Source organism: Neltuma alba, unplaced genomic scaffold (assembly GCF_004799145.2).
Source record: "Neltuma alba isolate B1F8T4 unplaced genomic scaffold, ASM479914v2 tig00011195_pilon, whole genome shotgun sequence".
Lineage (NCBI taxonomy): Eukaryota > Viridiplantae > Streptophyta > Magnoliopsida > Fabales > Fabaceae > Neltuma > Neltuma alba.
This window is the reverse complement of record NW_021635919.1, coordinates 238,784-266,653: the sequence shown is the minus strand read 5'-3', so window position 1 is coordinate 266,653 and position 27,870 is coordinate 238,784. Positions and strand designations below refer to the sequence as shown.

Here is a 27,870-nt window from a genome sequence, read left to right as displayed (position 1 = left end):
TAAGGCCTTATATTAAGGACTAGAGGAAGTATATTGCTTTTAATTAAGATTTTCCTTTTTTATGGTTTCATTTTTTTTCATAAAAATATTTTTATACAATTTCTGATAGGTTCTGGTTTCTGCCCCCTTACTTTATGACCTGCTGTTGAGCAGCTTCAGGGGGTGGGACTCGAATGGTGTGTGGTATGGGATGCAGCTAAAAAGAACATAAATATACACTCCATTGCATCTTTATCAGTTATCAAAAACATTCTTATTATAATTTTTTTTTTGCCTTTACTTCAAAAAAAATGGTTCCATGTGGCTGGAAAAAATTAGTGTTTGCAACCGTGAATGTACCTTAGCTCTTTAAAATATTATGAAAACATGTTTTGGACAAAAAATTAAAGTAGTTTACTGGCTCAGGATAATATTGTGAGGAAGATGCTCATGAACAATTGTTCCGTAAACAGCAGCAGCACCAACCAAAAAAGGAGAATTAATTTTGTACTTCCTATAATTTTGATTTGATTTAATTATAACTTAGCCTTTAATTTTGACTAAATTATATCTTAATTCTTACATGTTGACTCCACAATCTAATTCCTATAATTTTGACTCAGTTGTATAGCAGCACCTAAATTTTAACTTATTACAACATATTTTCAACAGTTATAACCATTTAAAATTTTAATCCATGAATTTCATAAAATATATAATTTTATTTTTTTAAAATGTAGTAAGTAAATTTTTAGATAGTTAAACAATAGAGGATGAATTGCATCAAATCAAAGTTAAAAGAATTTAAAATTATAACACCTAAGTTAAATTTAGATATTAAATTACAAGTGAGAAGAAAAGATTAACTTTGAAAAATTCACATTAGGTCTCATCCAAGAAAATAGATACAAAAATCCATTGAAATTATTAAATTAATCTGAAGTTCTAAAGGATCTCATTATTATTGTAAGATATTACACTTGTTTAATTACTAAATTAGCATCATCTTTTTTGTTTCAACTATGCATTGATAACTGAAATGGCTATTATTAATAACTTAAAGTATAACAATCAACAACAGATTTTCTCAGTATATCACATTAGCATATTTAATTTGAAATTCTTTTGATGCTCTAAGAAAATCTATTATTAATGGCTACCATAATAATTATTAATTATTGTACTTTAAGTTGTTAATATTACCTTTTGAAATATCAATATATATGGCTAAGTAAATGATTGTCTTTTCAATTGCTAACGCATGCTACTAAAAAAAATTGATAATTTAAAAAAAAGAAGGACAATTTAATAATTGAATAAATAAAATCTCTTACAATGATGTTGAAACTTTAAATCAATTTGATAATTTCAAGTAATTTTTTTTATTTATTTCTCTCACGTCAAACATTAATGCAATTTTCTCGTTAATTTTCCCCAACCATAATAATCAGCACTTAGCACCCAGACTCATGAAAACAACGTCGTCGTTTTAGACGCTAGGAGTCTCTGATGGAAAAGTGGGAAGGCATGGCGAAGAAAATGAAAAATACAGCCTCAGCCGGCTGCGAGAAAATCCGCGTCCATTGGATCAAAGCGCCATGACGCTCTCTGGGGCTTTCTTCTCCCGCTCTTCATCTTCCGCCCTGCGAACTTCTATGAGCTCAATTGCTTTTGGTCTCTTTTAATCCTCTGTTCCACCGTTTCTCCCCTTTCCTCTTTCTTCATCAGCCTTCGATTTTCCTGCTGCAATGCCTACTTGAAGTGGTTGGTGTTTCGTTTCCAATTTTCATTTCTGAAGAAAATTCCTTTTCTAGGGGTTATGAAGTCCAACCACTTTTTGCTTATTTAATTCTAGGTTTTAGGTCTGATCGTTGATCAAATTTTGCTGGATGGAACCTCGAGTTGGAAACAAGTTCCGTCTCGGCCGGAAGATTGGCAGCGGATCGTTTGGAGAGATCTACCTCGGTAAGTTCTGAATCCATTCGCTTTTAATTTGTTCCTTTTTGTGCTGAGGAATTCTGAATTTTTGTTGATTTCCATTTTCTCGGGTTGTCAGGTACTAATATTCAGACAAATGAAGACGTTGCAATTAAGCTTGTGAGTACTCTGATTTGATTTTTTTTCTTTTGGAAAAAAAATTCTCTGTCATGGGCGAGTTCGGGATAGTAGTTTATAAATCACTGCCAATGCGTAAAACATGTTGCAGATTTGTTTCAACTCAGTACTGATATATTAATCTAGTTTTTTAGTTTAAAATCTCGAATATGCTGCTGGGAAATGTAGATCATCGTAGTGTCACATTGTAGGATTAGATGCGTGCTTAAAATTCAAGTGACAAGTTTGATTTTTTTTAATGCATTATGAATGCCCCGACTAATTTGCTTAACTTCTGGAGAACTTGATGAAGAATGAGTACAGGAAAAAAAGAGATTATTGTACTATCCTGATAATTTTTTGTTTCCCCCCTTAAGAATCTGTTAGGGGTTGTCTCATCGTAGTTTCCTCAATCAGTTCTGGTAGAAAGGAGTTCGCTGATAGGTTTAAAATTTTTATGCTTTAGTGCTGCGGTTGCACAAGGCGGACGATTGTCTTCAGATGTCTCCTTCATATCTTATGTATATCTTATTGTTCTAGATTCTGGGGGATCGATATGAATTTTAAGGTTATAATTATCTGAATATTTTGTTGATATTTATTTGTTTGGCCTGGATACTGTTATATGGTGATTGGAGCATTGGTTACTACCTGATAGACATTGCCTAAGGCCTGAACTCAATTTCTTGGATCCTTTTCTTCATGCTATGCTTTGTTTTATTATCAGTTTTAACCCTCATGCAACTTTTAGGGTTTCATTAAGTTTGTCATGAAGGTCACTGATGGTGGTTGACATCTTGGCGAACTATGTTAGGGATAAGGGTTGTGTTTAATGAAATGTTTTCCTCCCCTTTGTCTTTTGACTCAGGAAAATGTCAAGACCAAGCACCCCCAACTGTTGTATGAATCGAAGTTGTATAAAATACTACAGGGAGGAAGTAATGACTCTTGCCAAAATATTTCTGCGTACTGGATTTTTTTTTTTTTTTCACAGGCTCCATATTATTCTCGTAGGTTAAACAGTTTCTATGACTACCTGTTTTTGACAGCTGGAATCCCAAACTTAAAATGGTTTGGAGTTGAAGGAGACTACAATGTGCTTGTAATGGATTTACTGGGGCCTAGTCTTGAAGATTTATTCAACTTTTGCAGTAGGAAGTTGTCCCTCAAAACTGTTCTGATGCTTGCTGATCAGATGGTAGGGTTCCTGCACTATTGAACATTTTTTTCTTTTGTTTCGCATTCTCAGTTTTTATTGTTACTAAATGTGCTACCTTGGACTATTTTCAGATAAATCGAGTTGAATTTGTCCATTCTAAATCATTTTTACATCGTGACATCAAGCCAGACAACTTCCTCATGGGTTTAGGGAGGCGTGCTAATCAAGTATTACTTTAGTGCTAGCTTATTTATAATTCTTTACAACAATGTATCATCTGTCATGCTTTATATGGATGTATAATTTTCTAAGTTACCCCTCTTGTAGGTGTACGTCATTGACTTTGGCCTTGCTAAGAAATATAGAGACACTTCGACTCATCAGCATATCCCTTACAGGTAATTATTCTTTAAACAAATTAGATATACTGGATCTGCTATTTTATGAAACTATGTTTAGGTAATTTACCCTCTGAGATGTGCACATGTGTATGTATATAATGTATGTTTTTATATATATTTTTACTTTGAATATCATGAAGTCAGTTTTTTGAACTATTCATATTGATATGACATTTTTTTTTTGGTGGCTTTAACTATTAATGTACTTTTCTTCTGTGTATGATAATTTAACATACTGCTAATTTTTGCAGAGAGAATAAGAATTTAACAGGAACTGCAAGATATGCTAGCATGAATACTCATCTTGGAATTGGTATTTATCCTGAAAAATATTCCCTTTCTTTTGTATTCATTGGTGGTCAGCTGGTATTCTGATTTTGGATAATGTCCTTTTATTCTTTTATAGAGCAAAGCCGTAGAGACGACTTGGAGTCACTTGGATACGTTCTTACGTATTTTTTGAGAGGAAGGTAAACCTCTTGTGCCTTTGTTACCTCTTATACCTCTTCTTATTTCTAAGCATTAAATTTTGACATGGTATTTCTGTAGCCTTCCTTGGCAGGGACTGAAAGCTGGCACTAAGAAGCAGAAGTATGAAAAGATTAGTGAGAAGAAAGTTTCTACTTCTATTGAGGTAAAATTATGTGCTGAGACTGTGTCCGTGCATATCAGTTGTAATTTTGTAATCAATATCTATATCATAACTGAATACGGATTACATTTTCTGTAGGCTCTCTGCCGTGGTTATCCATCAGAATTTGCATCATACTTCCATTATTGCCGGTCACTTCGGTTTGATGATAAACCTGATTATGCTTATCTAAAGAGGCTCTTCCGTGACCTTTTTATTCGTGAAGGTTTGTGGATGCTAAGTTGTTTTTGGTGATCATATTTCATTTTAGATGGTTGTGTTAATTATTTCTTGCTGTCATGCTTGTTTTCTGGTTTCACCAGGATTTCAGTTTGATTATGTCTTCGACTGGACCATTTTGAAATATCAACAATCTCAAATTGCCACTCCTCCTGCCCGTGGTGTTGTAAGTGATATGTTCAATTTGGTTGTTCTCTTCACTTGTTGGCCTAGGTGATCTTAGTAGAAATGTTGTTTGCAGGGTCCTGGTGTTGGACCAAGCTCTGGCATGCCACCAATGGTTGCAAATGCTGATAGACATCTAGGTATGTAATTATATGTTTATATTGTCATTTATTTTCTTAATTCACTGATCTATAAGTATATTGATTGAGATGTCTTTGATCAAAATGCCTTGAAGAAAGTAAGGCCACCTTTTCTTTTACTTGTTTAACTTCTTCCATGTTGGTGAGTGTAAATAAAAAATTATAATATCTGCGAAATGGTTTTACAAGGTTATGTTAGTCTATGATTGGTGTCAAATATTTTCCTTTGTGATTGTGTGTTTTACAGAATATTGACTTGATTGTAGGTGGGGAAGATGGTAGGCACACTGGTTGGACTTCATCAGATCCTACTCGGAGGAGAAACTCTGGACCCATTGCAAATGATGGCATCTTACCGAGACAAAAGGCCCCAGTTGCAAATGACTTGGCTGGTTCTAAAGATGTTACGGTGTGTATGTTTTGACTACTGAGGATTTTCTTCCTTTGGGTGTATTTCTTGAACAAAGTTGATATATTAAGGTTAAGTTCTTTTCACTTTGGATAGAAAAAAGGACTTATTGAGAATCCTCTGAAGGAAAAAAATTGTGGACTCATTAGCTCAAAAGAGCTCTCCAATCCCTTGGCAAATCCAGAAGGGAAACCCTCCTGTAAATGAAAACCATTAGCTTTAACCCACGAATGCTTGGAAAAAAATCATTAGCTTTAACCTACAAAGGCTTGAAAAACTAAGCATCACGCACGCACGCACTTGGGTATTTTGAATGAGAAAATGAGATATCCCCAACAAGCTACCCTTCTGCATATTTTCTTCTGGTGACTCTACATTGGGTAGGAAGGGGAGTCAGCTCTAGTCCTATTGACTAGGGTGTCGGTGGCGGGAAGGAGATGCCAATTTGCATCTCTTTTTACATCGTAATATTCCTTATAAGTCCTTGAGTCCTTTCAAAAACATGCTAATGCATTTTAAATGATTATAAACTTGTTATTTTGGACTGCCAAAGGGCCAAGTGAAGTTGGATAGAGATTATTGGGACTTCAATTAAAATAAGAATGAAAGCAATTAACATAAAATAGAGCAATTAAAACATTTCCTAGACTTTTCCATTTTATTTTTAGCTTCCATTGATGGGATAATTCCCCATTCACAAATAATTAGGAATACCACCATTAACAACGGCACTCTGAATGTTCTTTTCTTATTCTTCATTACTAGGTAATCTCTTTTATTCTGTTGCCTTCTGGCTCCAGGGAAGTCTGAAAAACCTTCTTCATCCTATTGGCAATTCATCTTAAGTGAAAGATAATGAGGAGGAATACTGGAAAAAGAAGTTTGGAAAATAACATTTATTGGAATTTAGGAATAGAATATGCTTACCGTAGAAGAAACTTGTGATGCTAAGTGTTGGGTCTTTATCATTTTTCTGATGAGTTTGGGAAATGTTCTAGTGTGGTTATAGTTCATATTTCCTGTGAATGAAAACAACTTGAGCCTTTTTGTTTTGCTTGTGGCATTTAAGTAAGGAGATCTGATCTCGTTAGATGCTTTATGATCATGCTGTGATTTCCTGTCAGTTAATGTTGCACCTGTCCGCCTGTTAATAGTCTATTGCAGTTAGCATCCTGTCAAACTTTTGACTTCTTTTGTATTGATTATGCAGTTGTCAAGCTCCAATCTCTTCCGGTCAAGTGGATCACAAAGACGAGGTGCTGTTTCTGGCAGTCGTGATGCAATTGTTAGCAGTGAGACTGAACGCTCTCACCATCTTCCTGTGGATGCAAGTCCTGGAGCACTTCGCAAAGTCTCTGGCGCTCAAAGAGGTTCACCTATTTTATCATCAGAACAAAACAGAACTTCATCTGGAAGAAACGTGTCAAATGCAAAGAATTTTGAGTCAACACTCAGAGGCATCGAGGGCCTGCATTTTAATGATGATAGGGTGCAGTATTAGCAGTTGCCTCTCCTGGTACTTTGTAAATTCTGAAAAAGTTTCATACTCTTTCACATGCTTTACTCAAAGGAGTGTTATCTGTGCATTGTTGGGAGAAAGCTGCAACAAGTTGGGAAGTCACTTTAAGAAGTATACAGTAAAGACATGCTTAGGTGGATTCCTGACAATCTCTGGCCTGTTAACGAGGCTTTTGTTAATACTGTTAATGTACTGATATTGGCTTTGCGTCCTTTTTACTATAAATTTTCTTCACTTTTTAACCATGCTTTTTGATATCTGTGAAATATTTGAATTTAAACTATTATACTATGAGGACTTCTAAGTAGGGGAATGCGAGAGATTATGTGATCGCTGAGCAAGATGTGAACATGATTATGGGTTGAAGATGTCTTGTTTGTATAACAACTAAGTCGGAGCTTTTGATCTTCAAGTATATTTTGTCAAAATATTTGATCAACTTATGGCGTTATTTTTCCTGTTTAATGCTGATTGTCTCACACACTGCTATTTATTTGAACTCTACATTGATTAATCTTTTACAAGTTCACATTGATTTGGTGGGGCTTGACAACTACGACCTCCTTTGTTTGGTGTACCCTTGTCCCTATGTTATTCTGTTGAGGTCTTTGGTGGAGAGAATTGCTTTTTGTGCCTTTGGGTATTCTCTACTCTATCAGGGTCAGTTTCAAGTACCAGTGTCCGTCACTCTGTTGGTCATTTGGATTTTTCCCCTGAAAGAATAGCATGGGTTACTTACACCAAGAGGTTGGTTTGTTTGTTTGTTTTTGTAAATTATTTTTTATTTTTGCCAGATTCCAGGTTTGATTGGTGTTGCTTTTACAAAATGTTTCAAGAGTTGAGACCAGAAGCTCCTGAAAATGGGTAGGCTGTAGGCATTTAAACGTGAAGCTAGGGCTCCTAAGGCATATGATTTTGCTTTATTTTGAATTGTGTTGTCTACTTGAAATTTTGATTGAAGCAGTATTTCGTCTCTTCATAGCTTTGTCATAATTTGTATCCATAAATGCTTTTCGCATATTGAAGTTCTAACACCAATAATAAGCTCTGCTTTTACCGCGAGGTCTTATGAGAGATTTCAACGTAAAGGGAAGCATGAGACTGATGCGATTAGTGTTATCATCCTTAATAAATTTCAAATTTATCGAGTTTATATATAATTCGTAACTTTAATTGGTTGCGTAAATCGTATTCGTAAGCTATTCTAACTGCACTACGTTCCATTCGAGTGTCGCGTATGAAACAAAAGAATGGAAAAGTTTAAAGCCAAGATTGAGGGTAAGTGTTAACAAGGATTCTCAGTGCGGCCCCCCGGCCCGGGGGGCGCTATTTATCTTCAATCATAGATTAAATGATAACCTTATCTACAAAATTAAATTTTGAAGTGACAAATCAATCCCCATAATTAAATTCGTTTCTTCAATAAGTCATAAAAGGGGAAAAAAAAAAAAAACAAATTTATGAAGGACCAGATTTTTTGCTGGTCCTGTTTGGATATTTATCTTCGATCTTTGATTCTGGGAAAAGATGCAAATGTATGCCTTGGTCTTGTTTTCTAGCCACACCTAACACCTTAATTTTTTTTAGTGGTGTAATTTCACTCATGATTTTTTTGTGTGTGTAACTTTATCCTCTAGAGCTAAAGTTGCATCCAAAAATCAGAGGTGAAAGTGTATTTTAAAAAAAAAATTATCGGTAAAAACGCACCCAAAAAATAGCAAAATTGCGTCACTAAAAAGATTGGGTGTTGGATACACTTAAAAAATAAGATTAGAATAAATTTGCACCTTTACCCTTGATTCAATGATAACTATTCTGTTTATAAATCGTTTACTTCTAATTTGATGATTCTATATAATTATTATCACGAAATGGGGTTCCTTGTTCAGTGAGTTGCGCTAGTGTTATCATTAGTCGTACAAACGAAAGGGGGAAATTATAATCGTGGCTTCATTTGTTTGGAAACATTTTAAAGTACTCATCCGGTACATAATATAAGACCTATTTAACTAATTTGATTAGATTAAAAAAGTTAGGTAAGTTAGTTAATTACGAGAAATATAACATGTTTTTTTCTAAAACACTATAACCATCTTCCTTAATGTTTTCTCTCCCTCTTCTACTTAATTATAGTTGAGGGACTATCGATAGGTATAATTTGGAAAAAATCGATAAATATAAGAAATATGTTTTATATTTAAAACCAAAATCAACTTAATAATTAGGTTCTATATTAAGTATCAGATCAATACTATTTTACGCGCACCAACTCATTGATGCCAGGAAAATCATTTTCTGGTGTAATATTAAAGAGTTCAAACTGTTAAAGCATGCTTTTAGGCCTGTCACAGTGGAGGTGTTAGAACTTAAAACTATAAATTATTCATGCGTAATCTAAATAATTCAACAACTATCATACGAGAGACAGATGAAGAAGAATTTTTTTTTAAAAAAAAATGTTCAGGAATACTCTTCACAATATGCGCAGAAAAAAGTGGCAGAGGTTTCTTTTTTAATAGCCAATTTCCCTTTTTAAATTTTCTGAGTAAGGATTAAGGAAGCCAAATAAAAACATTAACGAAATTCTGCCTCACACGATCAAAATGTATTTTGACATCTTAGTGAAACAGGTTGATATTGAAAAGCATATATACCAGGATCAGAGGCTGAAACAGATTAATCCCCACAAAACCAAGTTAGCTTTCAAAAATAATTAATACTGAAAATTAACCCCCCCAATAATTTTAAAAAAAAAAAAACTCCTTTTTTTTTTTGGAATGATAACTAGGAAACAAGCAACAAATACAAAGAAACAGACTTAACCTAGCAATTCTTACACTCCTTGATCGGCCCCCGCCTAAAAAAAAAAAAACTCCATTTCAAAACACAGAACCATACTTCAAAGATGAGCTGAAAATGACCAAGTTTGGTAATTCCATACATAAACATGATAGTTCATGAAACTCCAGAATACATTACAGAGGGACAATTTTTACTTAAAAAAGGATTCAGAATTTAAAGAAAGATCAGTACAAACTCATAAGTACCCATTAATCACCACCATCCATAGATCACATGGTTGTAAGAGTTCTTGACCCACCTGAAGCTTTTTCTCAGAGATCCTTTCATTTTGCCTTCCATGTCGTACACTCTGTAGCTAGCAACTCTCTTCTTCCTCTGCACTTCTGGGTCACTAAAGCTCCAACTTTTTGAAGCTTTCTTCCCTTTCTTCATCTTCCCCTCCTTCTGACTACTATAATTAGCACTGTAACTCCTCAGATCTTGCATGTTTCCTGGGAATCCCCGCCCTCCTGCGTGGCAACCTTCATCTCTGCATGATCTGGATCTGAATTCCATGGTGGGAAATGTTCAGGTTACAGGGGAAAATGGTAAAACAGAGGCTGTCTTTATTATGAGGCGAGAAAAGGAGGAGGAAAGTGAAGAAATGATTGATGGGTTTGCTTTTTTCCTGTGGTTTTCTTTTTCTTTTTCTTGTTTTCCCCCCTGAATTGTGCTATGATTGTCTGGTACTTTGCCCTTCAAGATTTGCTTAATATAATCAGAATCTTCCATGAATTAGAAGCGGTTGAAGATGATGATGATGGTGTTATTATTAGTGTTTTATTTTATAATGGAATTTGTGGGGTATAGTGACGCTTTCTGCTTTGCTTAACGCCGCAGAATTGCATGAAGGTTCTGCCTTTTTGCCTTTTGGTTTTCAACTTGACTGGTTCAGGTACACCGTGGATCTTTATTATTGATTGTAAAAATAAAATTTTAAAGCCGAAAAAGAAATCAATATTTGTGGCTTTTGGTGAGAATGACTTGCAATAATTTCACATTTGATTTTGATAGTATTAATAATATATTATTTGAGTTTTATATATTTGTGTGAGACATTAATACAAAAAAGAATATATTAAATGAGGAGGAACGAGAAAAAACTAAAAAGATATATACTTATATATATGAAAACTTGTAGTTTGGGTTTAGAAAACATAAAAGTTTATATTTTTACAGCTTTCTTTATGATTTATTTATTTATTTGATTTATCATATAAGTATTAATTTCACAAAATACAAACTTATTACGGATCACCCTGATTCTCTGGTTGAAGCTTCTAATTTTACTTAATTAACAAACAAAAATGATGCTGGCCTGAGCCCGCAATAACCTCTTGTTTAAGCTTTGCCACATATTCCAAATGTCTTTGGATTGTATTAAATAATTTCCATAATTTAAGTGTTTGACTTTTCTATTTTTGAAAAATTTATAAAATGACCCTTAAAAGTTTTAGGTCAAAATTTTTAAAATTATATACTTTTCTGATCCTAAATATAAGACTTTTTGTAGTATAATTTGTACTATAAAAAAATTCTTATATTTAGAACCGGAGGAGTATTTATATATTTTGGGAAGCCTGATAATAAATTTTTAAGACGTAATAAAAAGCGTACTAAAATATTGTTGGAAGTTTCACTTCTTTTAAGCTTTTATTTTGTTTTTTGCGAAACCATGTGAAATGGACTTTATGGAAGCAAGTGAACAAAATGTAGCATGAGAGTATGAGTTGTTCATGACTTGTAAATAACACTATTGTCTAATTTATTTTATAATTTATATTTTTTTAGTCTAATTTTCTCAAATTTTTATACACGCACAAAGTGAATATGGAATATGTATAAATACTAAACTTAAGGGCCTGTATTCAAAACCTATGATACAAACATTCCATTCTTAAAGAAACTTGCTTTGAGAGTTTTGTGAAGAATGAAACTTAAAGTAAACTTTACATAATACATATTTTTTATTAATTTCTTATATTTCTTAAAATAATTTCATCAATAATGGTGCTGAACCTAAAAGCTAAAGTAATGGTAACGAATTTGGAAAAAAAAAAAAAAGAATGATTTTTTCTTTCTGGAAAAGCTTTACTTTCAAGTTTTAGGCCAAATGCAGGGACGTTAACTCGCATAATTAATAAGGTTGTTTAAAGCAAGCTTGTAAATCATAATTATTCACAGTTGTCCTATTTGATGATGATGATGACCTTATTGTTATAAGCGATTCAATGTCTTTTTCTCAACCATACATTTTCTCATCATTTAGCACTCAAAAGAAAGCAAAGTTTGCTTTGTAAGATATTTGAATTATAGCTCCTACACAATGAAATGTCTATTTTCAGATTTCAAACTATTTACAAGCCATGCATTTGTATGTAAAGTAAGAAATATTTTAGTTCAAATCTAAATGTGACTTATCTTTTATTCTGAGAATCGCCTTTTTTAATTGTTATTGTTATTTCAATTTGTAAAGTAAGAAATATATATCAAACGATCGTTAATAAGTGTTTGACTTTTATGGGTCAATCCTTCAGTTAAACAATGTATATATAAATATGTCTCCAAGAAGTTTTAATTGTTATTTTGTGACCTGAGTGCATCTATTATTGTTGTCTTCTGCTACTTCTGGAAAGGATAATCTTTACATGGACAAGACTGGAGGGAATGTCAGATACATGAATAAATAAATGAATTTTTGTATTGTATCCATTACAGATTATGGCCATATGCCTTTGAACTCTGTTAAGATACAATTTTGAAAAAAGAATAGAAGAAAGGAATAAGATAGAACTTGTCAGAAAGCAGCCCTGACGACTTGTATAACACAACAAACCTTAAAATCATCAGAGCAGATCAGCAACATTTGCTGGCAGCTCATCTATGGTCACATTATAGAACTTCTGAATATCAGACAACATCCTCAAATCATCATTAGTCAAAAAGTTTATAGCAACCCCTTTTCTTCCAAACCTTCCACTTCTTCCAATCCTATGAAGATAATTCTCAGGCTGCGTTGGCAGATCATAGTTTATAACCAATGAAACTTGCTGCACATCTATACCTCGAGCCAAGAGATCAGTTGTGATCAGAACTCGAGAAGAGCCAGACCTGAATTCTCTCATGATAATGTCTCGGGTGTTTTGATCCATGTCACCATGTGTAGCTGAGACAGTATGATCATTGCTTCGCATCTTATCAGTGAGCCAATCGACCTTGCGCCTTGTGTTCACAAAAATGACACTTTGAGTTATAGCCAGGGTTTCATAAAGATCACATAGTGTCTCTAGCTTCCAATCTTCTTTCTCAACATTGACATAAAACTGCCTGATACCCTCAAGGGTTAATTCATCACGCTTCACCAAGATTCTTACTGGTTTGTTCATAAACTTCCTTGTAATGTCAAGGGCTTCTGGTGGCATTGTAGCAGAGAACACCCCAACCTGAATTTGACCAGGCAGTAGCTGGAATATGTCATAGATCTGCAATACCAAACAAACTATTAGTAATGTCAAATCTGAGACAACAAACTGTTGCCATCTAACAGAAGACTTGAAAGGCCTTTATCGCTATTTTATACTCCCTCTGGTACTAAATATAAAAGCTAGTTGGGGGTTGAGTTTTGTCCTAAATATAAGACCTGAATCTATTTTACACCCCCCGGGGAAAAAATACTTACCATTTTTTCCCCCAAACTATCTCTATTCATTACACATGTTAAGGAAGTTTGTGTTAATGGGTAGTTTCAATGCAAATGATTTGAGAGAGTATTTTAAGAAAACCAACATATTTTTAACATTAGCTAAGTAGATCTGATATTAAGGGGCGAAGGTAGTAGTTAGTTTGTGTCATGTCTCATGTAATGCATGGATAATTATGTGTCCTAGACTAGAATCAATATGAAAAATTCATGGAACATTTGGTGTTAAATCTCCTTAATCATGCACTGCCATGTACATATTTCAGAAACTCTGAGTATGAGGACAGACAACTGATGTTAGAACAATTACGATTGATGTGACAAACAATAGTAAACAAGCAATCAGAAAGTAAGCTAGTTCACAAACCTGGTCCTTGAAACCACGTGAAAGCATTTCATCAGCTTCATCTAAGACAAACATCTTTATGCAAGCTGGGCGAAGAGACTGCCTTCGTAGCATGTCAAACACACGCCCGGGAGTGCCAACAACAACATGGACACCAGCTTGAAGAATGCGCTGATCTTCACGTACACTTGTCCCTCCAACACAAGCATGAACTCTCACACCAAGGTAATCACCAAGAGCTCTCATAACTTTCTCAATTTGCTGTGCTAGTTCCCTTGTTGGTGCCAAAACCAAGGCCTGGCACTCAACTAATCCATAATCAAGCTGTTGCAAAATTCCAGAGCAAAAAGTGGCTGTTTTCCCAGTCCCAGATTGAGCCTGTTGAATCACGTCAAGGCCTTTGATGAAAGGAACAATCCCTCTTTGTTGAATTGCTGAAGGCCTCTCAAAACCTTTTTAAAACAAGAACACTCTATTAAATGCCTTTCTATGGGACAGAGTAATGCAAGAATTATATTTCTTGTTGTTTTCCTTTTTGAAAAACAAACCACATTACTGATTCTTTGCTTTTGAAAAAAAAATGTAGGCAGTTTCAAAACAAGGAAAAAGAATCAGAAAACGTGATGATATCACTCCTGTTTGTCCCCTTTGTACTCATCTAGTAGCCAAGTAATTCAAAAAATATGTACTGACGTAAGTCTGAAGCACAGAAAGTTTCAGGCATAAAAAAAGAAAATGAGTAATTTTTTTTTTCCATAAAAAGCTAAATTACAGCCGATATAATCATAAAATGCTAAGCCAAACTAATTTTTTCAGTAAGGTTCTCCCAATTTCAGCTATCCAGCACCAATTATAATAACCTAAATGCATATTTTGGTTTCATGGTGAAAATCATCAAAATCATGGTTTTACTGGTTTCTAACTTGAAACCAAATACGCTTTCAATATTTCTCCACGGAATTGCTATTAAACTTGTTTGCAAATTCCTCATCCTAGATAGGCCAATCGATGTAACAGATTCATTTGATGTAATCCTGAGTTAGTGTTAACTAATTATAGAATAATCACACAGCAGTAGATAACATATTGATGATAATTGCCTCAAGGAAGTGAAACAGACTTTCTGCTGCTACATACCATAAGCATAAATGCCTCTTAAAAGATTTTCTTGTAAACCCATGTCATCAAAAGTGTCATAAACTTTATCATATGAGGTGAAGAATTCTTGTCCGTCGGTAGAAAGCCTGAGAAATCCATTTGCAACACGTCAAATAACAGAATAGGCACTTAAATAACTAGTCCAAGCATTACAGAAAGTGAACAGTATCTTGCACAGTGACTTACAGTTCAGTTATCTTAGCATCATATTGACGACCATCAAATTGAGTTCTTTCTGGAGCCAGACCTGCCATCACTGCAATGCAGGGAAAAAATTAAGTAATCTGAAAACTGTAGAAAAACTATAACAGATAACAAAAGGAGGCTCCAAAAATTATTTTAAGACAGACTAGTAGCTGATTGTATTCCATTTTTCAGGAGAAGATATTTTGGAGGCCAGATGGGTATGCAGCCAAATTGAATATGAACTCATATACCGATTGCCACTAAAAATAATACACATCTCTAAGGAAAAAAAATAAGATTCCAATGTCAGAAACATTTAACAACTTTCTTTTTATTCTTGGTGAACAACATTTAACTACTTTCTATGGCTGCATTATTAAGTATAACATACTACTATTGAGTAACCAGAAAGCATCATCCTGATAATGCCACAAAACTCTAAACAACTACGCCACAATTCCAAGAACAAGAATTTGTTTTTTTTTTTTTTTACGTAATATTATCTTCCCTCAATTTCCAGGCAACGAAACAGATCACCAAAAACCAAAATCATACCCGGAAAAAAAAAAAAAGGAACTGAACTGGTTGACACATAAGAACTATCGAAAGAGCAATCAGATCAACCCCACATTCCAAACTCAAAGCCATTAACTTGCAAACGAAAACGTGGGTCTATATGTAAAGTATCAAGGTTTTGGGAAGAAGACATCAAAATACCAAAATCAAGGGAGGCAAAGTGAATAAAATAAAGCATGGGAGGGTAGATTTATTTGAAAGAAAAGAGGTACCTGGTAGTACGTTGAAGCTTGCTTGTATAGCGACTAACGAGAGAGAACACAAAGAAGGAAGAGAGGAATCAACAGTTGAAAGCAACTTCGAAAGGAAGGACACGAAGGTTTCCACAAACTCCTCGGATCTGCACCGTGGAGTTGAAGGAAGGTGAACGTAGGACGTAGAGCCATTCTGATTACTTTTATAGACAAAAATATTCTAAAATATTTAGAGTAAATTGTTATCTACATATCAATATATCTTATCTACTTTTTAAAATCAAATCAACGGATCAATAAATCATTACTATTATCTTTGTCAATATTCAGTTTACGTAATGAACTCCTTCGTGTCAATATCAATGATATTCTAATATGATCTCGCGTGTGAGTTATGCAAGTATTTCATAAGATTCTTCACCCAAAAAAAAAAGTATTTAATAAGATTCTAATCCATATTATCATGGTAAAAAATCCATATTATCATAAAATATGAATTCTATCTTTATCAACTTGAATTTATTGAAAAATATTAAATTAAAAAATTAATATTATATGTTTTTTCTCAAGTAATATTATGTTTGTATTCATCTCAAAACTTAATATTATCCTACTTTTTTTGGCCAACTAATATTATTGTACTACTTGTTAATATTTAAATTATCAATATCATAAATATGTTATTGCAGACGAAACTTAGAAAGTTCTTTAAAACTATTATATCCACCGTTCCAATAAAATTATGTGATATATTTTTTTTCCTAAGGTCAAGGTAGATCTTGAAGTATTTTTTTATGTGCATTTAGCAGTTTAAAATATTTTTTGATGTATTGCATCTTAAGTATTTTTTCAAACATATTGAACATTTTAAAATATTTTTTTAGTACAATCTTACGCTTAACAAATTAGGACTCATCCAAAAACTCATTTGAGGCATCAGTTGCACATGAAAAAATACTTAAAAAAACTGATACAGCAAAATATAATTTAAAGTACTAGACGGAAAAATATTTTAAAATATTGAATACACAACAAAATATTTTAAAACATTGAATGTATATAAAAAACTATTTTAAAGTATTTGAAACAATGCTAATGGAAAAAATAATACAAGTGGTAGAAATCTAATTGAAACAATGAGGTAATAATTTTGAGAAACTCCCGGCAAAAAAAAAATTTAAGAAATTTAATAAAGTTTTCTCCTCTTATTAATATATGTTGAGGTATGAAAATCAATACATGTCGATATATTTATAGACTAGGAATAAAACGTCTTAAATAAAATAAATCAAGTATAAAATTAGTAAATTAGAACAAATTGTTACTGTGAAATTATTATAATTTTCCGATAAATTTGATATTCCATATTAATTTTAATATACTGATATACTACTTTCGGTCTTAATTATAAAAATTAATTAACTAATTTGAAAAGATTAAAAAAAAGTTAAATTAGTTATTTGTAATAAATAAATATTATCTTTCATAAAATATATTTACTAATCATGATTAGAATTACTATTGCTAGAAGGACTATTTTAAAAAAATATATAAATATAAAAAATAAATTAAATTAAAATTTTATATTTAAAATGAAAATAAAAATTGAATAATATGTTATGTTAAAAACAAGAACTAGTATATGAGATTAACTTTACTGAGGGATAAGAGAATAAAATTCCAAAAATTGTAATGATAGTATCGTCTTCGCACGCCGGAGCTCACAACTGTTAGACCCATTTTCCGATTCCTCCAAAGCTGTCCCAGACGATTTGATCTCACGATTCCAAGCTAGAGGAAGCTCGGAGGGATTGGGCTGAAAATAATAATCTTCATACCATCTACAGTTTGAGGTAATCAAGAAAACCGAACCTTTTTCCCTTTTCCATTTTCGGTCTCCATTCCAAATATTCTTGCATTTCTTTCATGTCCTTTGAAAATGAAGGCAAACGATAGGAGCATATCGCACTAATATTTTCGGCGCTGCCTTAGATTTATAGCAGTTGCTGAAATTATGATTTCGATTTTACACAAACGATTAATCTAACTTGTCTCTGTGCGTTCTTGTTCGTTAGATCTTAGCCGACTTATGATATTGCTTCTGGATTTTTGGACAGCCGCGTATTCGAATAATATGTCTTCATTTTGTTAAGCTCAATCGCTGGAAGCTATTTTAGTGTTTGTATTATATAGTTCGGATTTACTCGTACCTTTTGCAAAAGGAACTGAATTTCTTCTTTGAATCTGAATCAGTATAGTTTATTATGTTCTTCTCGACATCAAGAACCAAGAAACTGCTCTTTTGCTTAAGATGGCGGCCTCTATGCCCTATTGTTCTAGGTCAAAAACATAATTTTGATATAGAATATGGAGAATTAACTACTTAAGTTCAAACAGGGAAAAATCCCCTTATTCACTGATCATAGGAAGAAAGTCTGTTTAGGAGGTGATACAATGACTGAACTTTTGGTTGTGGCAGCCAAGTCTTATGAACAGATTAACTGTTTTACTTTTATAAGTTGGTAAGTCTCAATTCTTAGATGCATTTTAATATTGCACTCATTTATATGACCTTTTGATAGAAGTCTTTGTTGGATTCTTGGTTGGATGGAGAATTTAGTTCCTATGCACCGGCCCATGGAACTTATCTTCCAATGACACGTAAACATTTTAATGCCAAGAACACTATTTTGAGTGTTCTACAACTATTTTAAACATGTATTACTTCTGAGATCTCTGCACAATAGGATTCAAACTGCCATAGGCTTATTTAGAGAATTTATGTTGTGGCAAAAGTAACTCATCTTACCAGCTAAACTGAGGTTGAGTAGATTTATCAACTTTAGTAAAAGCTACTACTTCACTCCATGCCAAAATAATCTGCAGATTCGATGCTTGTTTTAGCTAAAAGGAAAGGACTATTAAAATCTGTTTCAAGCTACTCCTCCTTTGACTGAGTTGGGTAATCAATTTGCTGCTGCGATGTGCCATTAATGCTAGTCAATGTATCTTCTAAATCTTAGCATTTTTTATGAAGATTGTCATGGCTTTTGGAACATTGAAGGAGTAAATTGTAATTACATGTAATTGTAAACTTGATTTCTTAAAATTTCATAACCACATTTATAGAATTAAACTATTATGAATTCTTCTTTACAGGCCCTTATGTGCCTACTAATACTTCTTGGATTCGCTTTCTACCAGAGCATTATTGCTGCACACCCACTTTGCAAAATACTGCACAATTAAAGATAATTTTGTTCAGTTTAGTGCTTATGCCTGTAATGACTGAAATTTTATTGTTTGGATCTGTCACCTCAAATTGCTTTTAGTTTGTTCTCTTGAAAGGCTGATCCAATGCAATAAATTGTTCACTGTGTTTGGTTTGGGAGTTAGAAAAGTGAAGGGACTCCCACCTGAGCAGGTCAGATAATTTCATCAGTTATAATACAGAAGAATTGTTAGGAAGAGGAAAATGATATGCTTAGAGAGGGAGAACAATTCAAAACTTCTTAAATCTGCTCAACTTTACTTAAAAGGATACTAGGAAGAGGGAGATACTCAAAACACGCTTATATAAAACTGCTCCTGAAACAAACTCCTTATATTATACTCTCTCTTTCCCTTTTTATAAGCAACAACTACCATCCCCCTCTTGTCCCTATATATAAACAACATTTGCAAGTCCCCATGAATTACTTATCTTAATACTCAATATATTTATTATCTCATTTCCCAAACAATCATCTCTCTCCATCACATATTCTCTCTCCTTCATAATTCTCTTTATTATAATATTTTTTTTATACTCTCTCCCCCATAAATAAGGGTATTTTGGATAAAGAACTTTCAATTTCTACACATTTATTGTCTTTAACTAATTTTAACTAACTTTTTATCTGTGATTTAGTCCAAGGTTGCTTATAAAAGAGGACAGAGAGAGTATCAAACTTCTCATGAAACAAACGTGCTCTTCACAATGCACAAAATATTTAACCTATTTATACTATTTTCCTTGACCCTTGCGTCATCTCCTATTCAATAGAAGTTACTAAAAACCATATAGAATTCAACCCACACAAATTCACACACAATAGTAAACTTAGGATTTCTAGTACTTATAAATGACTTTGACTAGATCATATATTTGAATTTACATTTCCAACATTCTCCTTAAACTCATAGTTTCTTCGATCACTGGTGATGACCTGTACTATAACCAGAAAGAACATTTCAGACTACAGAAGCTAGCATTATTTTAATGTCAACTGGTTCAGTAGCTGGATTGCTTAAATTCTCTTTCTTCCATCTTGGTTGTCAGTGCTTGTAGCTCATCTTTAACTTAAAGAAAATTTTTCTTGATTCGTCATTCAATTCTTCCCAGTCATTTGACTCGGTATGATTCTCTCATACACAGCTTGGACCACAGCAATATAAAAATATTTCAGATGCTTTATCATACAAAGAGCAGATTCATTTTCATTATCTTTCTGTGTGCGCCTTGAAGCCATATCGTCCATGCCTTCCATACTTGTTCGCATATGTAACTTTGGCTTGAAAAATTGGCTGATGATTTGGACCATGCTTCTCCCATAAATACTTTGCTGACGGCAGATTCATTGGCTCCTTGAGTATCACTGTAGCTTGAAGAGTCACAAAAATTTGTTCTTCATTCTCCATTCTTTGGTTTCTGGTTATTGCTAAACTCTAGAGGTTCTTTTCTCTCAACCTCATTGTCTCTTCAAGACTTCTCTTCCTTTCTTTGTTGTGTCTGACTCTTTATGTCCCATACTCTCAACAGGTTCTCTTCAATGCAAACCTTTAGATCTTTGAACACTTCCTCAATTGATTCTCCTTTAAGATATGGGGATGCCAACACATGCAAATAGCCCTTGTTTTATCCTCCTCCTCTGTGTGTGTGTGTGTTTTTTTTTTTTTTTTTCACCCTCTGTGTTTAGGGTTAGATACTACTCTTGTTAAAGAGGAAAAGGATAGACTTGGAGAGGAGAACAGCTTAAAACTAGTTAAATCTACTTAACTTTGCTCAACAATATACCTGGACGAGAGTGATACTGAAAACACATTTATATCATAAAACTTCGCATAAAACAAGCCACTCTACAAACTCCATTTTCCAAATCATATAACACACTTAACTATTTGTACTATATTCCATAACTCTTAAAGACTTAAACTAATTCCTATCTAACAGTTTGCTAAAACTATATGTAAAACACATGTTTCTAGATGAATGAATTCAACCCACATAAATTGACAGACAATACTATACTTGGGAACCCTTATTATTAATTTTGACTCAATCATATGCTTGAGATTTCATTCCGAACTAGAATTTCTTTTCTAAAACAGCATAGCCGTCCAATATGATATTGAAGTTTACTTTCTTTCATTAAATTTTCATAAAAAAGAATTTTGTATTGCCTTTCAGACTTCTTTTCCGGAAATATTTCAAATGGTTGACAGCAATACATCTTCTGGATCTCCTGAAGAAACTCAAAACCCAGTTCCAGATGGGAATGCACCTTCAGAAAGTGATCTTGTGCTTGATACTCTAGCCCAAAAGGTTCAGGAGTCTCTCTCTCTCGAGAAAAGGCATAAATTTTGGGAAACTCAACCTGTTGGGCAGTTCAAGGATGTAGGAAACACCAATTTGCCCGAAGGCCCTATTGAACCCCCAACTCCCTTATCTGAGGTTAAACAAGAACCATATAATCTTCCGAACCTCTATGAATGGATTACTTGTGACATCAACTCTGAGGAGCTGTGTAATGAGGTTTATAGCCTCCTTGCTAATAATTATGTTGAAGATGATGAGAACATGTTCAGATTTAATTACTCAAAGGAGTTTCTGCGCTGGGCTCTGCAACCTCCTGGTTATTTCAGGGGTTGGCATATTGGTGTCCGTGTTAAAAGCTCCAAAAAATTGGTTGCCTTTATCACAGGTGTTCCTGCTAGAATCCGAGTTCGTGATGAGGTTGTTAATATGGCAGAGATAAATTTTCTGTGTGTGCATAAGAAGCTTAGATCGAAAAGGCTTGCTCCTGTTATGATCAAAGAGGTGACTAGAAGGGTGCATTTGGAGAATATCTGGCAGGCGGCTTATACTGCTGGGGTGGTACTTCCTACCCCAATAGCGACCTGCCAATACTGGCACAGATCTTTAAATCCAAAGAAGTTAATTGATGTTGGGTTCTCTCGTCTTGGTGCACGAATGACAATGAGTCGAACAATCAAGCTTTATAAGTTACCAGAGTCAACTGTCACTCCAGGATTCAGAAAGATGGAAATTCATGATGTTCCTGCAGTTACTCGGCTACTTAGGAATTACCTAAGCCAGTTTGTTGTTGCACCTCATTTTGATGAAAATGATGTCGAGCATTGGCTTCTTCCAAGGGAGAATGTTGTTGATAGCTTTCTTGTTGAGAGTCCTGAAACTCATGAGGTCACTGACTTCTGCAGTTTTTACACACTTCCTTCAACCATCCTGGGAAACCAAAACTATTCTATTTTAAAAGCAGCGTATTCCTATTATAATGTTTCAACAAAGACCCCTTTGCTTCAGCTCATGAATGATGCTCTCATTGTTGCGAAACAAAATGACTATGATGTTTTCAATGCATTGGATGTTATGCAGAATGAATCCTTCTTGAAGGAATTGAAATTTGGACCAGGTGATGGGAAGCTTCACTACTATCTTTACAACTACAGAATAAGGCAGGCTCTGAATCCAGCAGAGCTTGGACTTGTGCTTTTGTAGTCTGAAGTTTTGGAATTTTATTATGGCATGGATGGATGAAGAAATCGTGACGGTTTGCTGGCTTTGTCTGGTTGCATAACATGTGGTGAGCCACGGTTGGAACTTTAGTTTTATTTTTGGAAACAAACAATTTTGCAAATTCCTGGTAGAGGAATTTGGCGTCAGTTAAGTTAGAAGTGGTTTAATTTGAAGAAATACCGTTTGCTATTTGCAGTTTTTGGGCATGGTCTTGATTATGTCATTTAAGTTCGATTGAAGAAATCATAACGGTTTTATTACCAGAATTCTAGACTAACTGGCATGCAGCTGGTACAAAGCATTGAATTTTGGGATTTTTTTTGGGTTATTCTCACATGCTTTGCATCACTTCTTACATTCTCTACTAGATATGATTCATACGTGGCACAGAATTTGAGAAATTAATTATATAATCCATATTATATGTCTACCATGAAACCAATAGATTCATTAATTGGCTGGCCGAGGATGCTCATGCTATGGACAAACAGCTATATATGCACCCGTATCGATCTTCTTCTTCAATGTAACGGGTTGATTTTTTTTTATTTTTTTTTTGGAGAGAAACTTCCAAGTTTTTCTGTTTATCACTTTTCATATATAAATAGTGTAACTAGTTATAAAAATTATATTTGATGTTGACTATTGATGATTTTATACAAAGTTTTTGATGAAAATAAGAATGTTAATCAAGTGTCTTACCATGTTATTATAATGGACATCCTTGAATGTTGCGAATTTCATCCACCTGAAAATTACAAATTTAATCCAAAATATTTTGATCATAAAAAGCTAGATTAGAATGATTAAAACCCAACCCAAAACCTGATTCGGTTGTGCCGTCTTTGATTTTTATCTGAAATTTGGCCGTTTTAGGTTTTAATTCTTGCGACGTTCAGCTTGTTATTTGATGGCGTGGATTGAGCATCAATCTCCTGTTGGCTCGTTCAATCACACGACTCTAGTTTTTAGATTCAATTATATGACGAAATCATGAAATTCGCGTGGAGAAAACTGTACGAAAAGAAGCTAACAGCCTCAAATAAGCACTGCTTTTGATATTAGCTATACAAGTATTGAGGATTTGAAATACCACAGACCTTTCCAATCCCAAGTGAAATTTTTTTTTTTCCTTGGTAAGGGGGGAATTAGGCAGATCATCATTTCATTGGATCACAAAATTTACATAAATACCAAAGTCAATAGGACTCCATCTAACGACCTTGCATTTCTGTATAAGTTAAGCCAGCAGTATGATTTCACCCCGTGAACCTGCATAAATAAACCCACAAGGCAATCAGTTCATTTATTGTAAGAATGATTAGAGAAATGAGTGAGAAGATGGGCAATTTATCTGTAGTACATTGGTCATAAATCTCCTTCGCTAGCTGTAACATTGCATCAGCGTCTTCGGCCAACTTCGAGAATTTTTCTGCCTCCTTGATTGCTTCAGCAGCCCAATGTGATTTGTGCTCTGCTTCAGCTATTCTGTATGCCGCAATCTCCGCAGCATCCATCACTGTCTCTTGAGATGCCGTAAATCCAGACGCTGGTGATTGACGTGGCCTGGAATCGTTTGGTTTTGGAGCAGGTGGTTTTGTCTCAGGAGGCGTCGCTCTCTTTATCTTGTAACAATTTTGTACCTGCATGGGAGGGCGGAGCTGAGAAACCCAAAACATATATAACAATGAAATTAAATCTAAGCTCGAGATTACAGTAACCAGGCAGAGGCAAGGCAAAGCAAACTGGACGACAACTAAACAGAATAAAGGAAAAGCAAATAGGCTACCAAACAGAGGATTGAGTATTGACATCATTCGAGCTCCTCAAAAAAGATTGAAGTTTCAAGAAATAGAGTCCAGGAAAATGGCAAAACTAAGAAAGAGGACACGATGCAGAGAAGGGTTGAGAGGGGGGGATAGACTCCACAAGTGAATATCCCCAACCCAAAAGTAAATCCCACGGAAACCCCCCCCCCCCAACACACAAAAAAAGAAGAAGAAAAAAAGGAACATGCCAACATTTTTCCCAAATTCTATGCAAAGAGTTAAAACATAAGGAAATTCAACATTTAAATCCTCATACCACATATCCAAAGAAAATAATTTCAACGAAAATTAAGTTGTCTCCATCATATATATTTCTACAATAAGCCAACATCAAGGAGCATATTTTACCTTTTCAAGTTTTCCTTGATCAACAAGCTTCCTCAACCTTGCACCTACTGCTCGTCTGAAATTTTGGGGAACCTCATGCTTTTGCTGCAGCGTTATACATGGTCATCATCCTTTGAGAATTTCAGCATAAAACTCAGCACATAAAGAAACTCTAAACACAATCAATAATCCATGTTCTGGTGAATTTCCACACACCATCACCCTCAAAAAACCAAACCCCCCCCCCCCCCCGGTTTTTTTTCCAGAACAGGCAATAGATAAAGGGGCTTGAAAAGTGGGCAGCTTTAACAAACTCAACTGTTTGACTAAATGCAAGTCATAATGACTTCAACAACAGACACTAATATGACAGAAAGATCAAGGAATGATATTGGTTCAAGTTCAATATAGTATGTCAAAGAAATCATTAAAGTTGATGAATAGATATAAATACCAAAGTGGCACATGTCTTGCAAGATAGGCTCATGGCAGAGAAACCAGACAACCCAATATTCATACAGAGTTCAACCCTAAATTTTTTAGCAAACGCATGGAAGAGATTAAGAACCAGCTAAACGACCATATGATGCCTGTATATTTATACTTAAGCTTTGATCTTTAGCATCTTAAAATAATCTCAGAACCATAATAAAAATTACAGCCTTGACTGAGGATTTGTCTAGCGTAACAGAAAACAAAATTAGAACTTCATCTGACCTCAATGAAACTAACAATAGCGTTTAGGTCAGATCCATTGGAATCTTTTATCATTGATAGGGCCTCAAAAATCATTGCATTGTACCTGTTAAAGAACATAGAGTACAAAAAACCCCTAACGAGTCATGATATAATCTTGATTAAACAGTCGAGGTAATAAGTAAAAAGTAAGGCGTATTATATTGAAGGCAATATAAATTTTGCAACACGACAACCAGAGATTATGTAAATAATACTCGGAATGGTGGTGCATATGTGTTCCTGCAACGTGATATAATACTTCAAATAGGACTAACACATTCAAATATGGCTCGGTCAAATGATTACAATTTCACAGTTGGGAGTTCAGTTCAGTCAGAGGGCTGCTTACTGGGGAGCATGTTTGACATCCTGTGCATTGTGAGATGAATCATCTGCGACGGCATCAGAAGCTGCACATTGACGAAGTGGAGGAGCAACAGAAGCATTTTGCGTGCCCGCAGGTGTAGCAGGTTCCGTAGTTTTAGTCTTCGGGTTCCTAGCTTTTTCTTTAGATCCCTGAGCTGAAGTACTGACACTTAAATTTCGCCATTTATCCTGGTAAATGTGCCAGAATGACAAAATAAAAAGGGACAATATAAGAAGATTTCTCAACATACAAAAGTCTTCAGAGTATGTTCAAATTAGTCAAAACTCAGAAAATAAAAACAGCAGCATCGGCTTTTGTCAATCATGCGTAGATGCACTCCGGTCATATTTCATTCCCCGACACAAAATTGAAAGCCAAATGCGAAAACATCAAAATAGTGAAAAAGGAAAAGGAAAAAATCCCTAAAGTCGATTAACAATCTCATACCGAACAACAGCTAAAGAACAATAATAATAATAATTTAAGGAAAAAACTAAACACCTGCCATTGTAAAGATTCGAGAAAAGGAAGAGAAACAGGATGAAAAAAGAGGAACCTTAAGATCGATGTTGGAACGGTGAGTGAGAAAAGGGGCAAACTCGGGATCTTTGAGGATATTCTTCCACTTGCCGGGGCCATGCTTCCCAATGCCAGCGAGCAAAGCTTCTTCTTCCTCGGCGGTCCACTTATGCTTTTGATTTCCCATTTGGATTCACCAATCTACACGCCGGCGTTTTCAAGATTGCGTTTCACTCCAGAAGCAGAAACAGCTCCGCCGCTGGCTCCCGCATGCTGCGTCTAGCGGAGAGGGTGCGTGAAAATTGTACGATAATACTGTATATCAAAAAATTATTAAAAAGTTTAAATATTAAAATTATCAATGTGTGCGCGCATAAAATAAATTAGAATAGATTTTGATGTAGATTTATTTCAATAATGGTGATAATTATGTTGAATTCAGTTAATTGATAAAAAAATAAATTATTACGTAATTACATGCATTTCAATTTCTATTATGTTTAATAGCTTTAAATATACGAAGCATATTTTCAATTATTAATTATTATTTATTTAACAAAGTATTGGAAATATATCTTACAATAAATCTTATTTAAATCTATTTGAAATGCCTAAATTCAAAATGCATATTTTTGCGGAAATAAAATCCAAAATCCAAACATTTTAGAAATAAAAAATACTCCTTATTTTAAATGTAAGATTCATTTTATAATATAATTTGCAGTATAAAATATGTCTTATATTTAGTATTAGAAAAATAATATTACCTCTAGTTTTAATTATAAGATTTTATTTGTAGTCTATAAATAAAATCTTATAATTAAGATATATTTATAGTTTACAAATAAGATTTTATAATTAAAACTGAAAATAATATATGCAGAATCAAATATCAGCTTACAACTCTTATTAAAAATGTGTGGCCGCTAACGTAGGAGCTCAAACCATCAATACGCGTGGTGCGGTTTGCACCGGAGCCCTGAAAATTGGCTGAGGCGGCATTTAAAAAAAAAGAAAGAAAGAAGTGGCGGTATCTCAAATTGTACTTTTTTTTAGACTGATTTGAAATTTTGTTGATGAGAACAATAATAATACATAGCAAATAATCTTATCTTAATATTAGGGAGATGTTTATTTGACATATTTTCGATACAAGTGTGCAATAATACTTGATATAACTCAATAAAATTATAGTATTAATTTCCAACAATTGTAAATATAATATCGTACAACTATATAATTTGGGGCAAAAAAAGAAAAGCTTAAGAAATGCCTCCAATGAGATGTGCATGTGTGTGCATTGAAGCTTGAAAGTAAAAGCTGAGTTAGAAATGGCTAAGCAAAATATATATATATATATATTTCAAACATAAGCAATGAAAATTTATAGGAGCATTTGATATTTGACAGAATATGAATAAAAAGATCTGCTTTAAAAAATATCTTGATGATATAATGGTTTTATGGATTCCAAAACTATATGGAAGCAATCGAACACAAGTACATAATAAGACAAACTAGATAAAATGTGGCTTTCCTTCTTTCTTTCTTTTTTG

General features: G+C 33.9%; 5 protein-coding genes across 8 annotated transcripts; 2 read left to right on the top strand and 3 right to left on the bottom strand.

Moving 5' to 3' along the window:
• The first annotated feature begins 1,526 nt into the window (after positions 1–1,526).
• On the top strand, positions 1,527–7,124 carry LOC114762114 (casein kinase 1-like protein 2). Of its 2 annotated transcripts, none has more exons than XM_028951574.1 (15): positions 1,527–1,743; positions 1,842–1,944; positions 2,036–2,076; positions 2,942–3,011; positions 3,123–3,271; positions 3,364–3,459; positions 3,560–3,630; positions 3,885–3,946; positions 4,040–4,103; positions 4,183–4,267; positions 4,364–4,490; positions 4,588–4,670; positions 4,746–4,809; positions 5,076–5,218; positions 6,429–7,124. In XM_028951574.1, exons 2-15 carry the CDS (start codon positions 1,869–1,871, stop codon positions 6,717–6,719), a joined length of 1,422 nt encoding a protein of 473 aa, XP_028807407.1. In that variant the 5' UTR covers positions 1,527–1,743; positions 1,842–1,868; the 3' UTR covers positions 6,720–7,124. The 2 variants fall into 2 exon arrangements, with proteins under 2 accessions (XP_028807407.1, XP_028807406.1); XM_028951573.1 differs by having other exon boundaries at positions 1,528–1,743; positions 1,835–1,944.
• A 2,490-nt stretch (positions 7,125–9,614) lies between these two features.
• Positions 9,615–10,310, bottom strand: LOC114762149 (uncharacterized). Its single transcript, XM_028951608.1, has one exon. The coding sequence runs from the start codon at positions 10,092–10,094 to the stop codon at positions 9,792–9,794; it is 303 nt and encodes a 100-aa protein (XP_028807441.1). The 5' UTR covers positions 10,095–10,310; the 3' UTR covers positions 9,615–9,791.
• Positions 10,311–12,353: 2,043 nt separating this feature from the next.
• On the bottom strand, positions 12,354–15,831 carry LOC114762147 (eukaryotic initiation factor 4A-10). Its single transcript, XM_028951606.1, has 5 exons — positions 15,757–15,831; positions 14,969–15,038; positions 14,762–14,868; positions 13,646–14,076; positions 12,354–13,060 (listed from the first exon to the last, which is right to left on the bottom strand). The coding sequence occupies exons 2-5, from the start codon at positions 15,034–15,036 to the stop codon at positions 12,425–12,427; spliced, it is 1,242 nt and encodes a 413-aa protein (XP_028807439.1). The 5' UTR covers positions 15,037–15,038; positions 15,757–15,831; the 3' UTR covers positions 12,354–12,424.
• Positions 15,832–17,456: 1,625 nt separating this feature from the next.
• LOC114762110 (glycylpeptide N-tetradecanoyltransferase 1) lies at positions 17,457–22,868 on the top strand. 3 transcript variants are annotated; one of them, XM_028951569.1, is made up of 3 exons: positions 17,457–17,591; positions 18,136–18,260; positions 21,188–22,868. In XM_028951569.1, exon 3 carries the CDS (start codon positions 21,212–21,214, stop codon positions 22,514–22,516), a length of 1,305 nt encoding a protein of 434 aa, XP_028807402.1. In that variant the 5' UTR covers positions 17,457–17,591; positions 18,136–18,260; positions 21,188–21,211; the 3' UTR covers positions 22,517–22,868. The 3 variants fall into 3 exon arrangements, with proteins under 3 accessions (XP_028807402.1, XP_028807400.1, XP_028807399.1); XM_028951567.1 differs by lacking the exon at positions 18,136–18,260 and having other exon boundaries at positions 17,458–17,591; XM_028951566.1 differs by lacking the exons at positions 17,457–17,591; positions 18,136–18,260 and adding an exon at positions 18,296–18,972.
• A 681-nt stretch (positions 22,869–23,549) lies between these two features.
• On the bottom strand, positions 23,550–26,595 carry LOC114762111 (telomere repeat-binding factor 4). The gene is made up of 6 exons (XM_028951570.1): positions 26,352–26,595; positions 25,778–25,983; positions 25,408–25,492; positions 24,712–24,795; positions 23,898–24,177; positions 23,550–23,806 (listed from the first exon to the last, which is right to left on the bottom strand). The coding sequence occupies exons 1-6, from the start codon at positions 26,499–26,501 to the stop codon at positions 23,775–23,777; spliced, it is 837 nt and encodes a 278-aa protein (XP_028807403.1). The 5' UTR covers positions 26,502–26,595; the 3' UTR covers positions 23,550–23,774.
• Positions 26,596–27,870: the final 1,275 nt, after the last annotated feature.

Coding starts and splice junctions, on each gene's coding strand:
- LOC114762147 (XM_028951606.1), bottom strand. CDS start 15,036: ATGGCAGGTCTGGCTCCAGAAAGAACTCAATTTGATGGTCGTCAATAT. Junction 14,077..14,761: donor AAGAGGCATTTATGCTTATG/GTATGTAGCAGC, acceptor TGTTTTAAAAAG/GTTTTGAGAGGCCTTCAGCA. Junction 13,061..13,645: donor CACGTGGTTTCAAGGACCAG/GTTTGTGAACTA, acceptor TTGGTATTGCAG/ATCTATGACATATTCCAGCT.
- LOC114762114 (XM_028951574.1), top strand. CDS start 1,869: ATGGAACCTCGAGTTGGAAACAAGTTCCGTCTCGGCCGGAAGATTGGC. Junction 4,268..4,363: donor AAGTTTCTACTTCTATTGAG/GTAAAATTATGT, acceptor CATTTTCTGTAG/GCTCTCTGCCGTGGTTATCC. Junction 4,491..4,587: donor TGACCTTTTTATTCGTGAAG/GTTTGTGGATGC, acceptor TGGTTTCACCAG/GATTTCAGTTTGATTATGTC.
- LOC114762111 (XM_028951570.1), bottom strand. CDS start 26,501: ATGGGAAATCAAAAGCATAAGTGGACCGCCGAGGAAGAAGAAGCTTTG. Junction 25,984..26,351: donor GTTCCAACATCGATCTTAAG/GTTCCTCTTTTT, acceptor CACATTTACCAG/GATAAATGGCGAAATTTAAG. Junction 25,493..25,777: donor GATGTCAAACATGCTCCCCA/GTAAGCAGCCCT, acceptor GTTCTTTAACAG/GTACAATGCAATGATTTTTG.
- LOC114762110 (XM_028951566.1), top strand. CDS start 18,880: ATGAATTCTTCTTTACAGGCCCTTATGTGCCTACTAATACTTCTTGGA. Junction 18,973..21,187: donor CTGCACACCCACTTTGCAAA/ATACTGCACAAT, acceptor ATTGCCTTTCAG/ACTTCTTTTCCGGAAATATT.
- LOC114762149 (XM_028951608.1), bottom strand. CDS start 10,094: ATGGAATTCAGATCCAGATCATGCAGAGATGAAGGTTGCCACGCAGGA.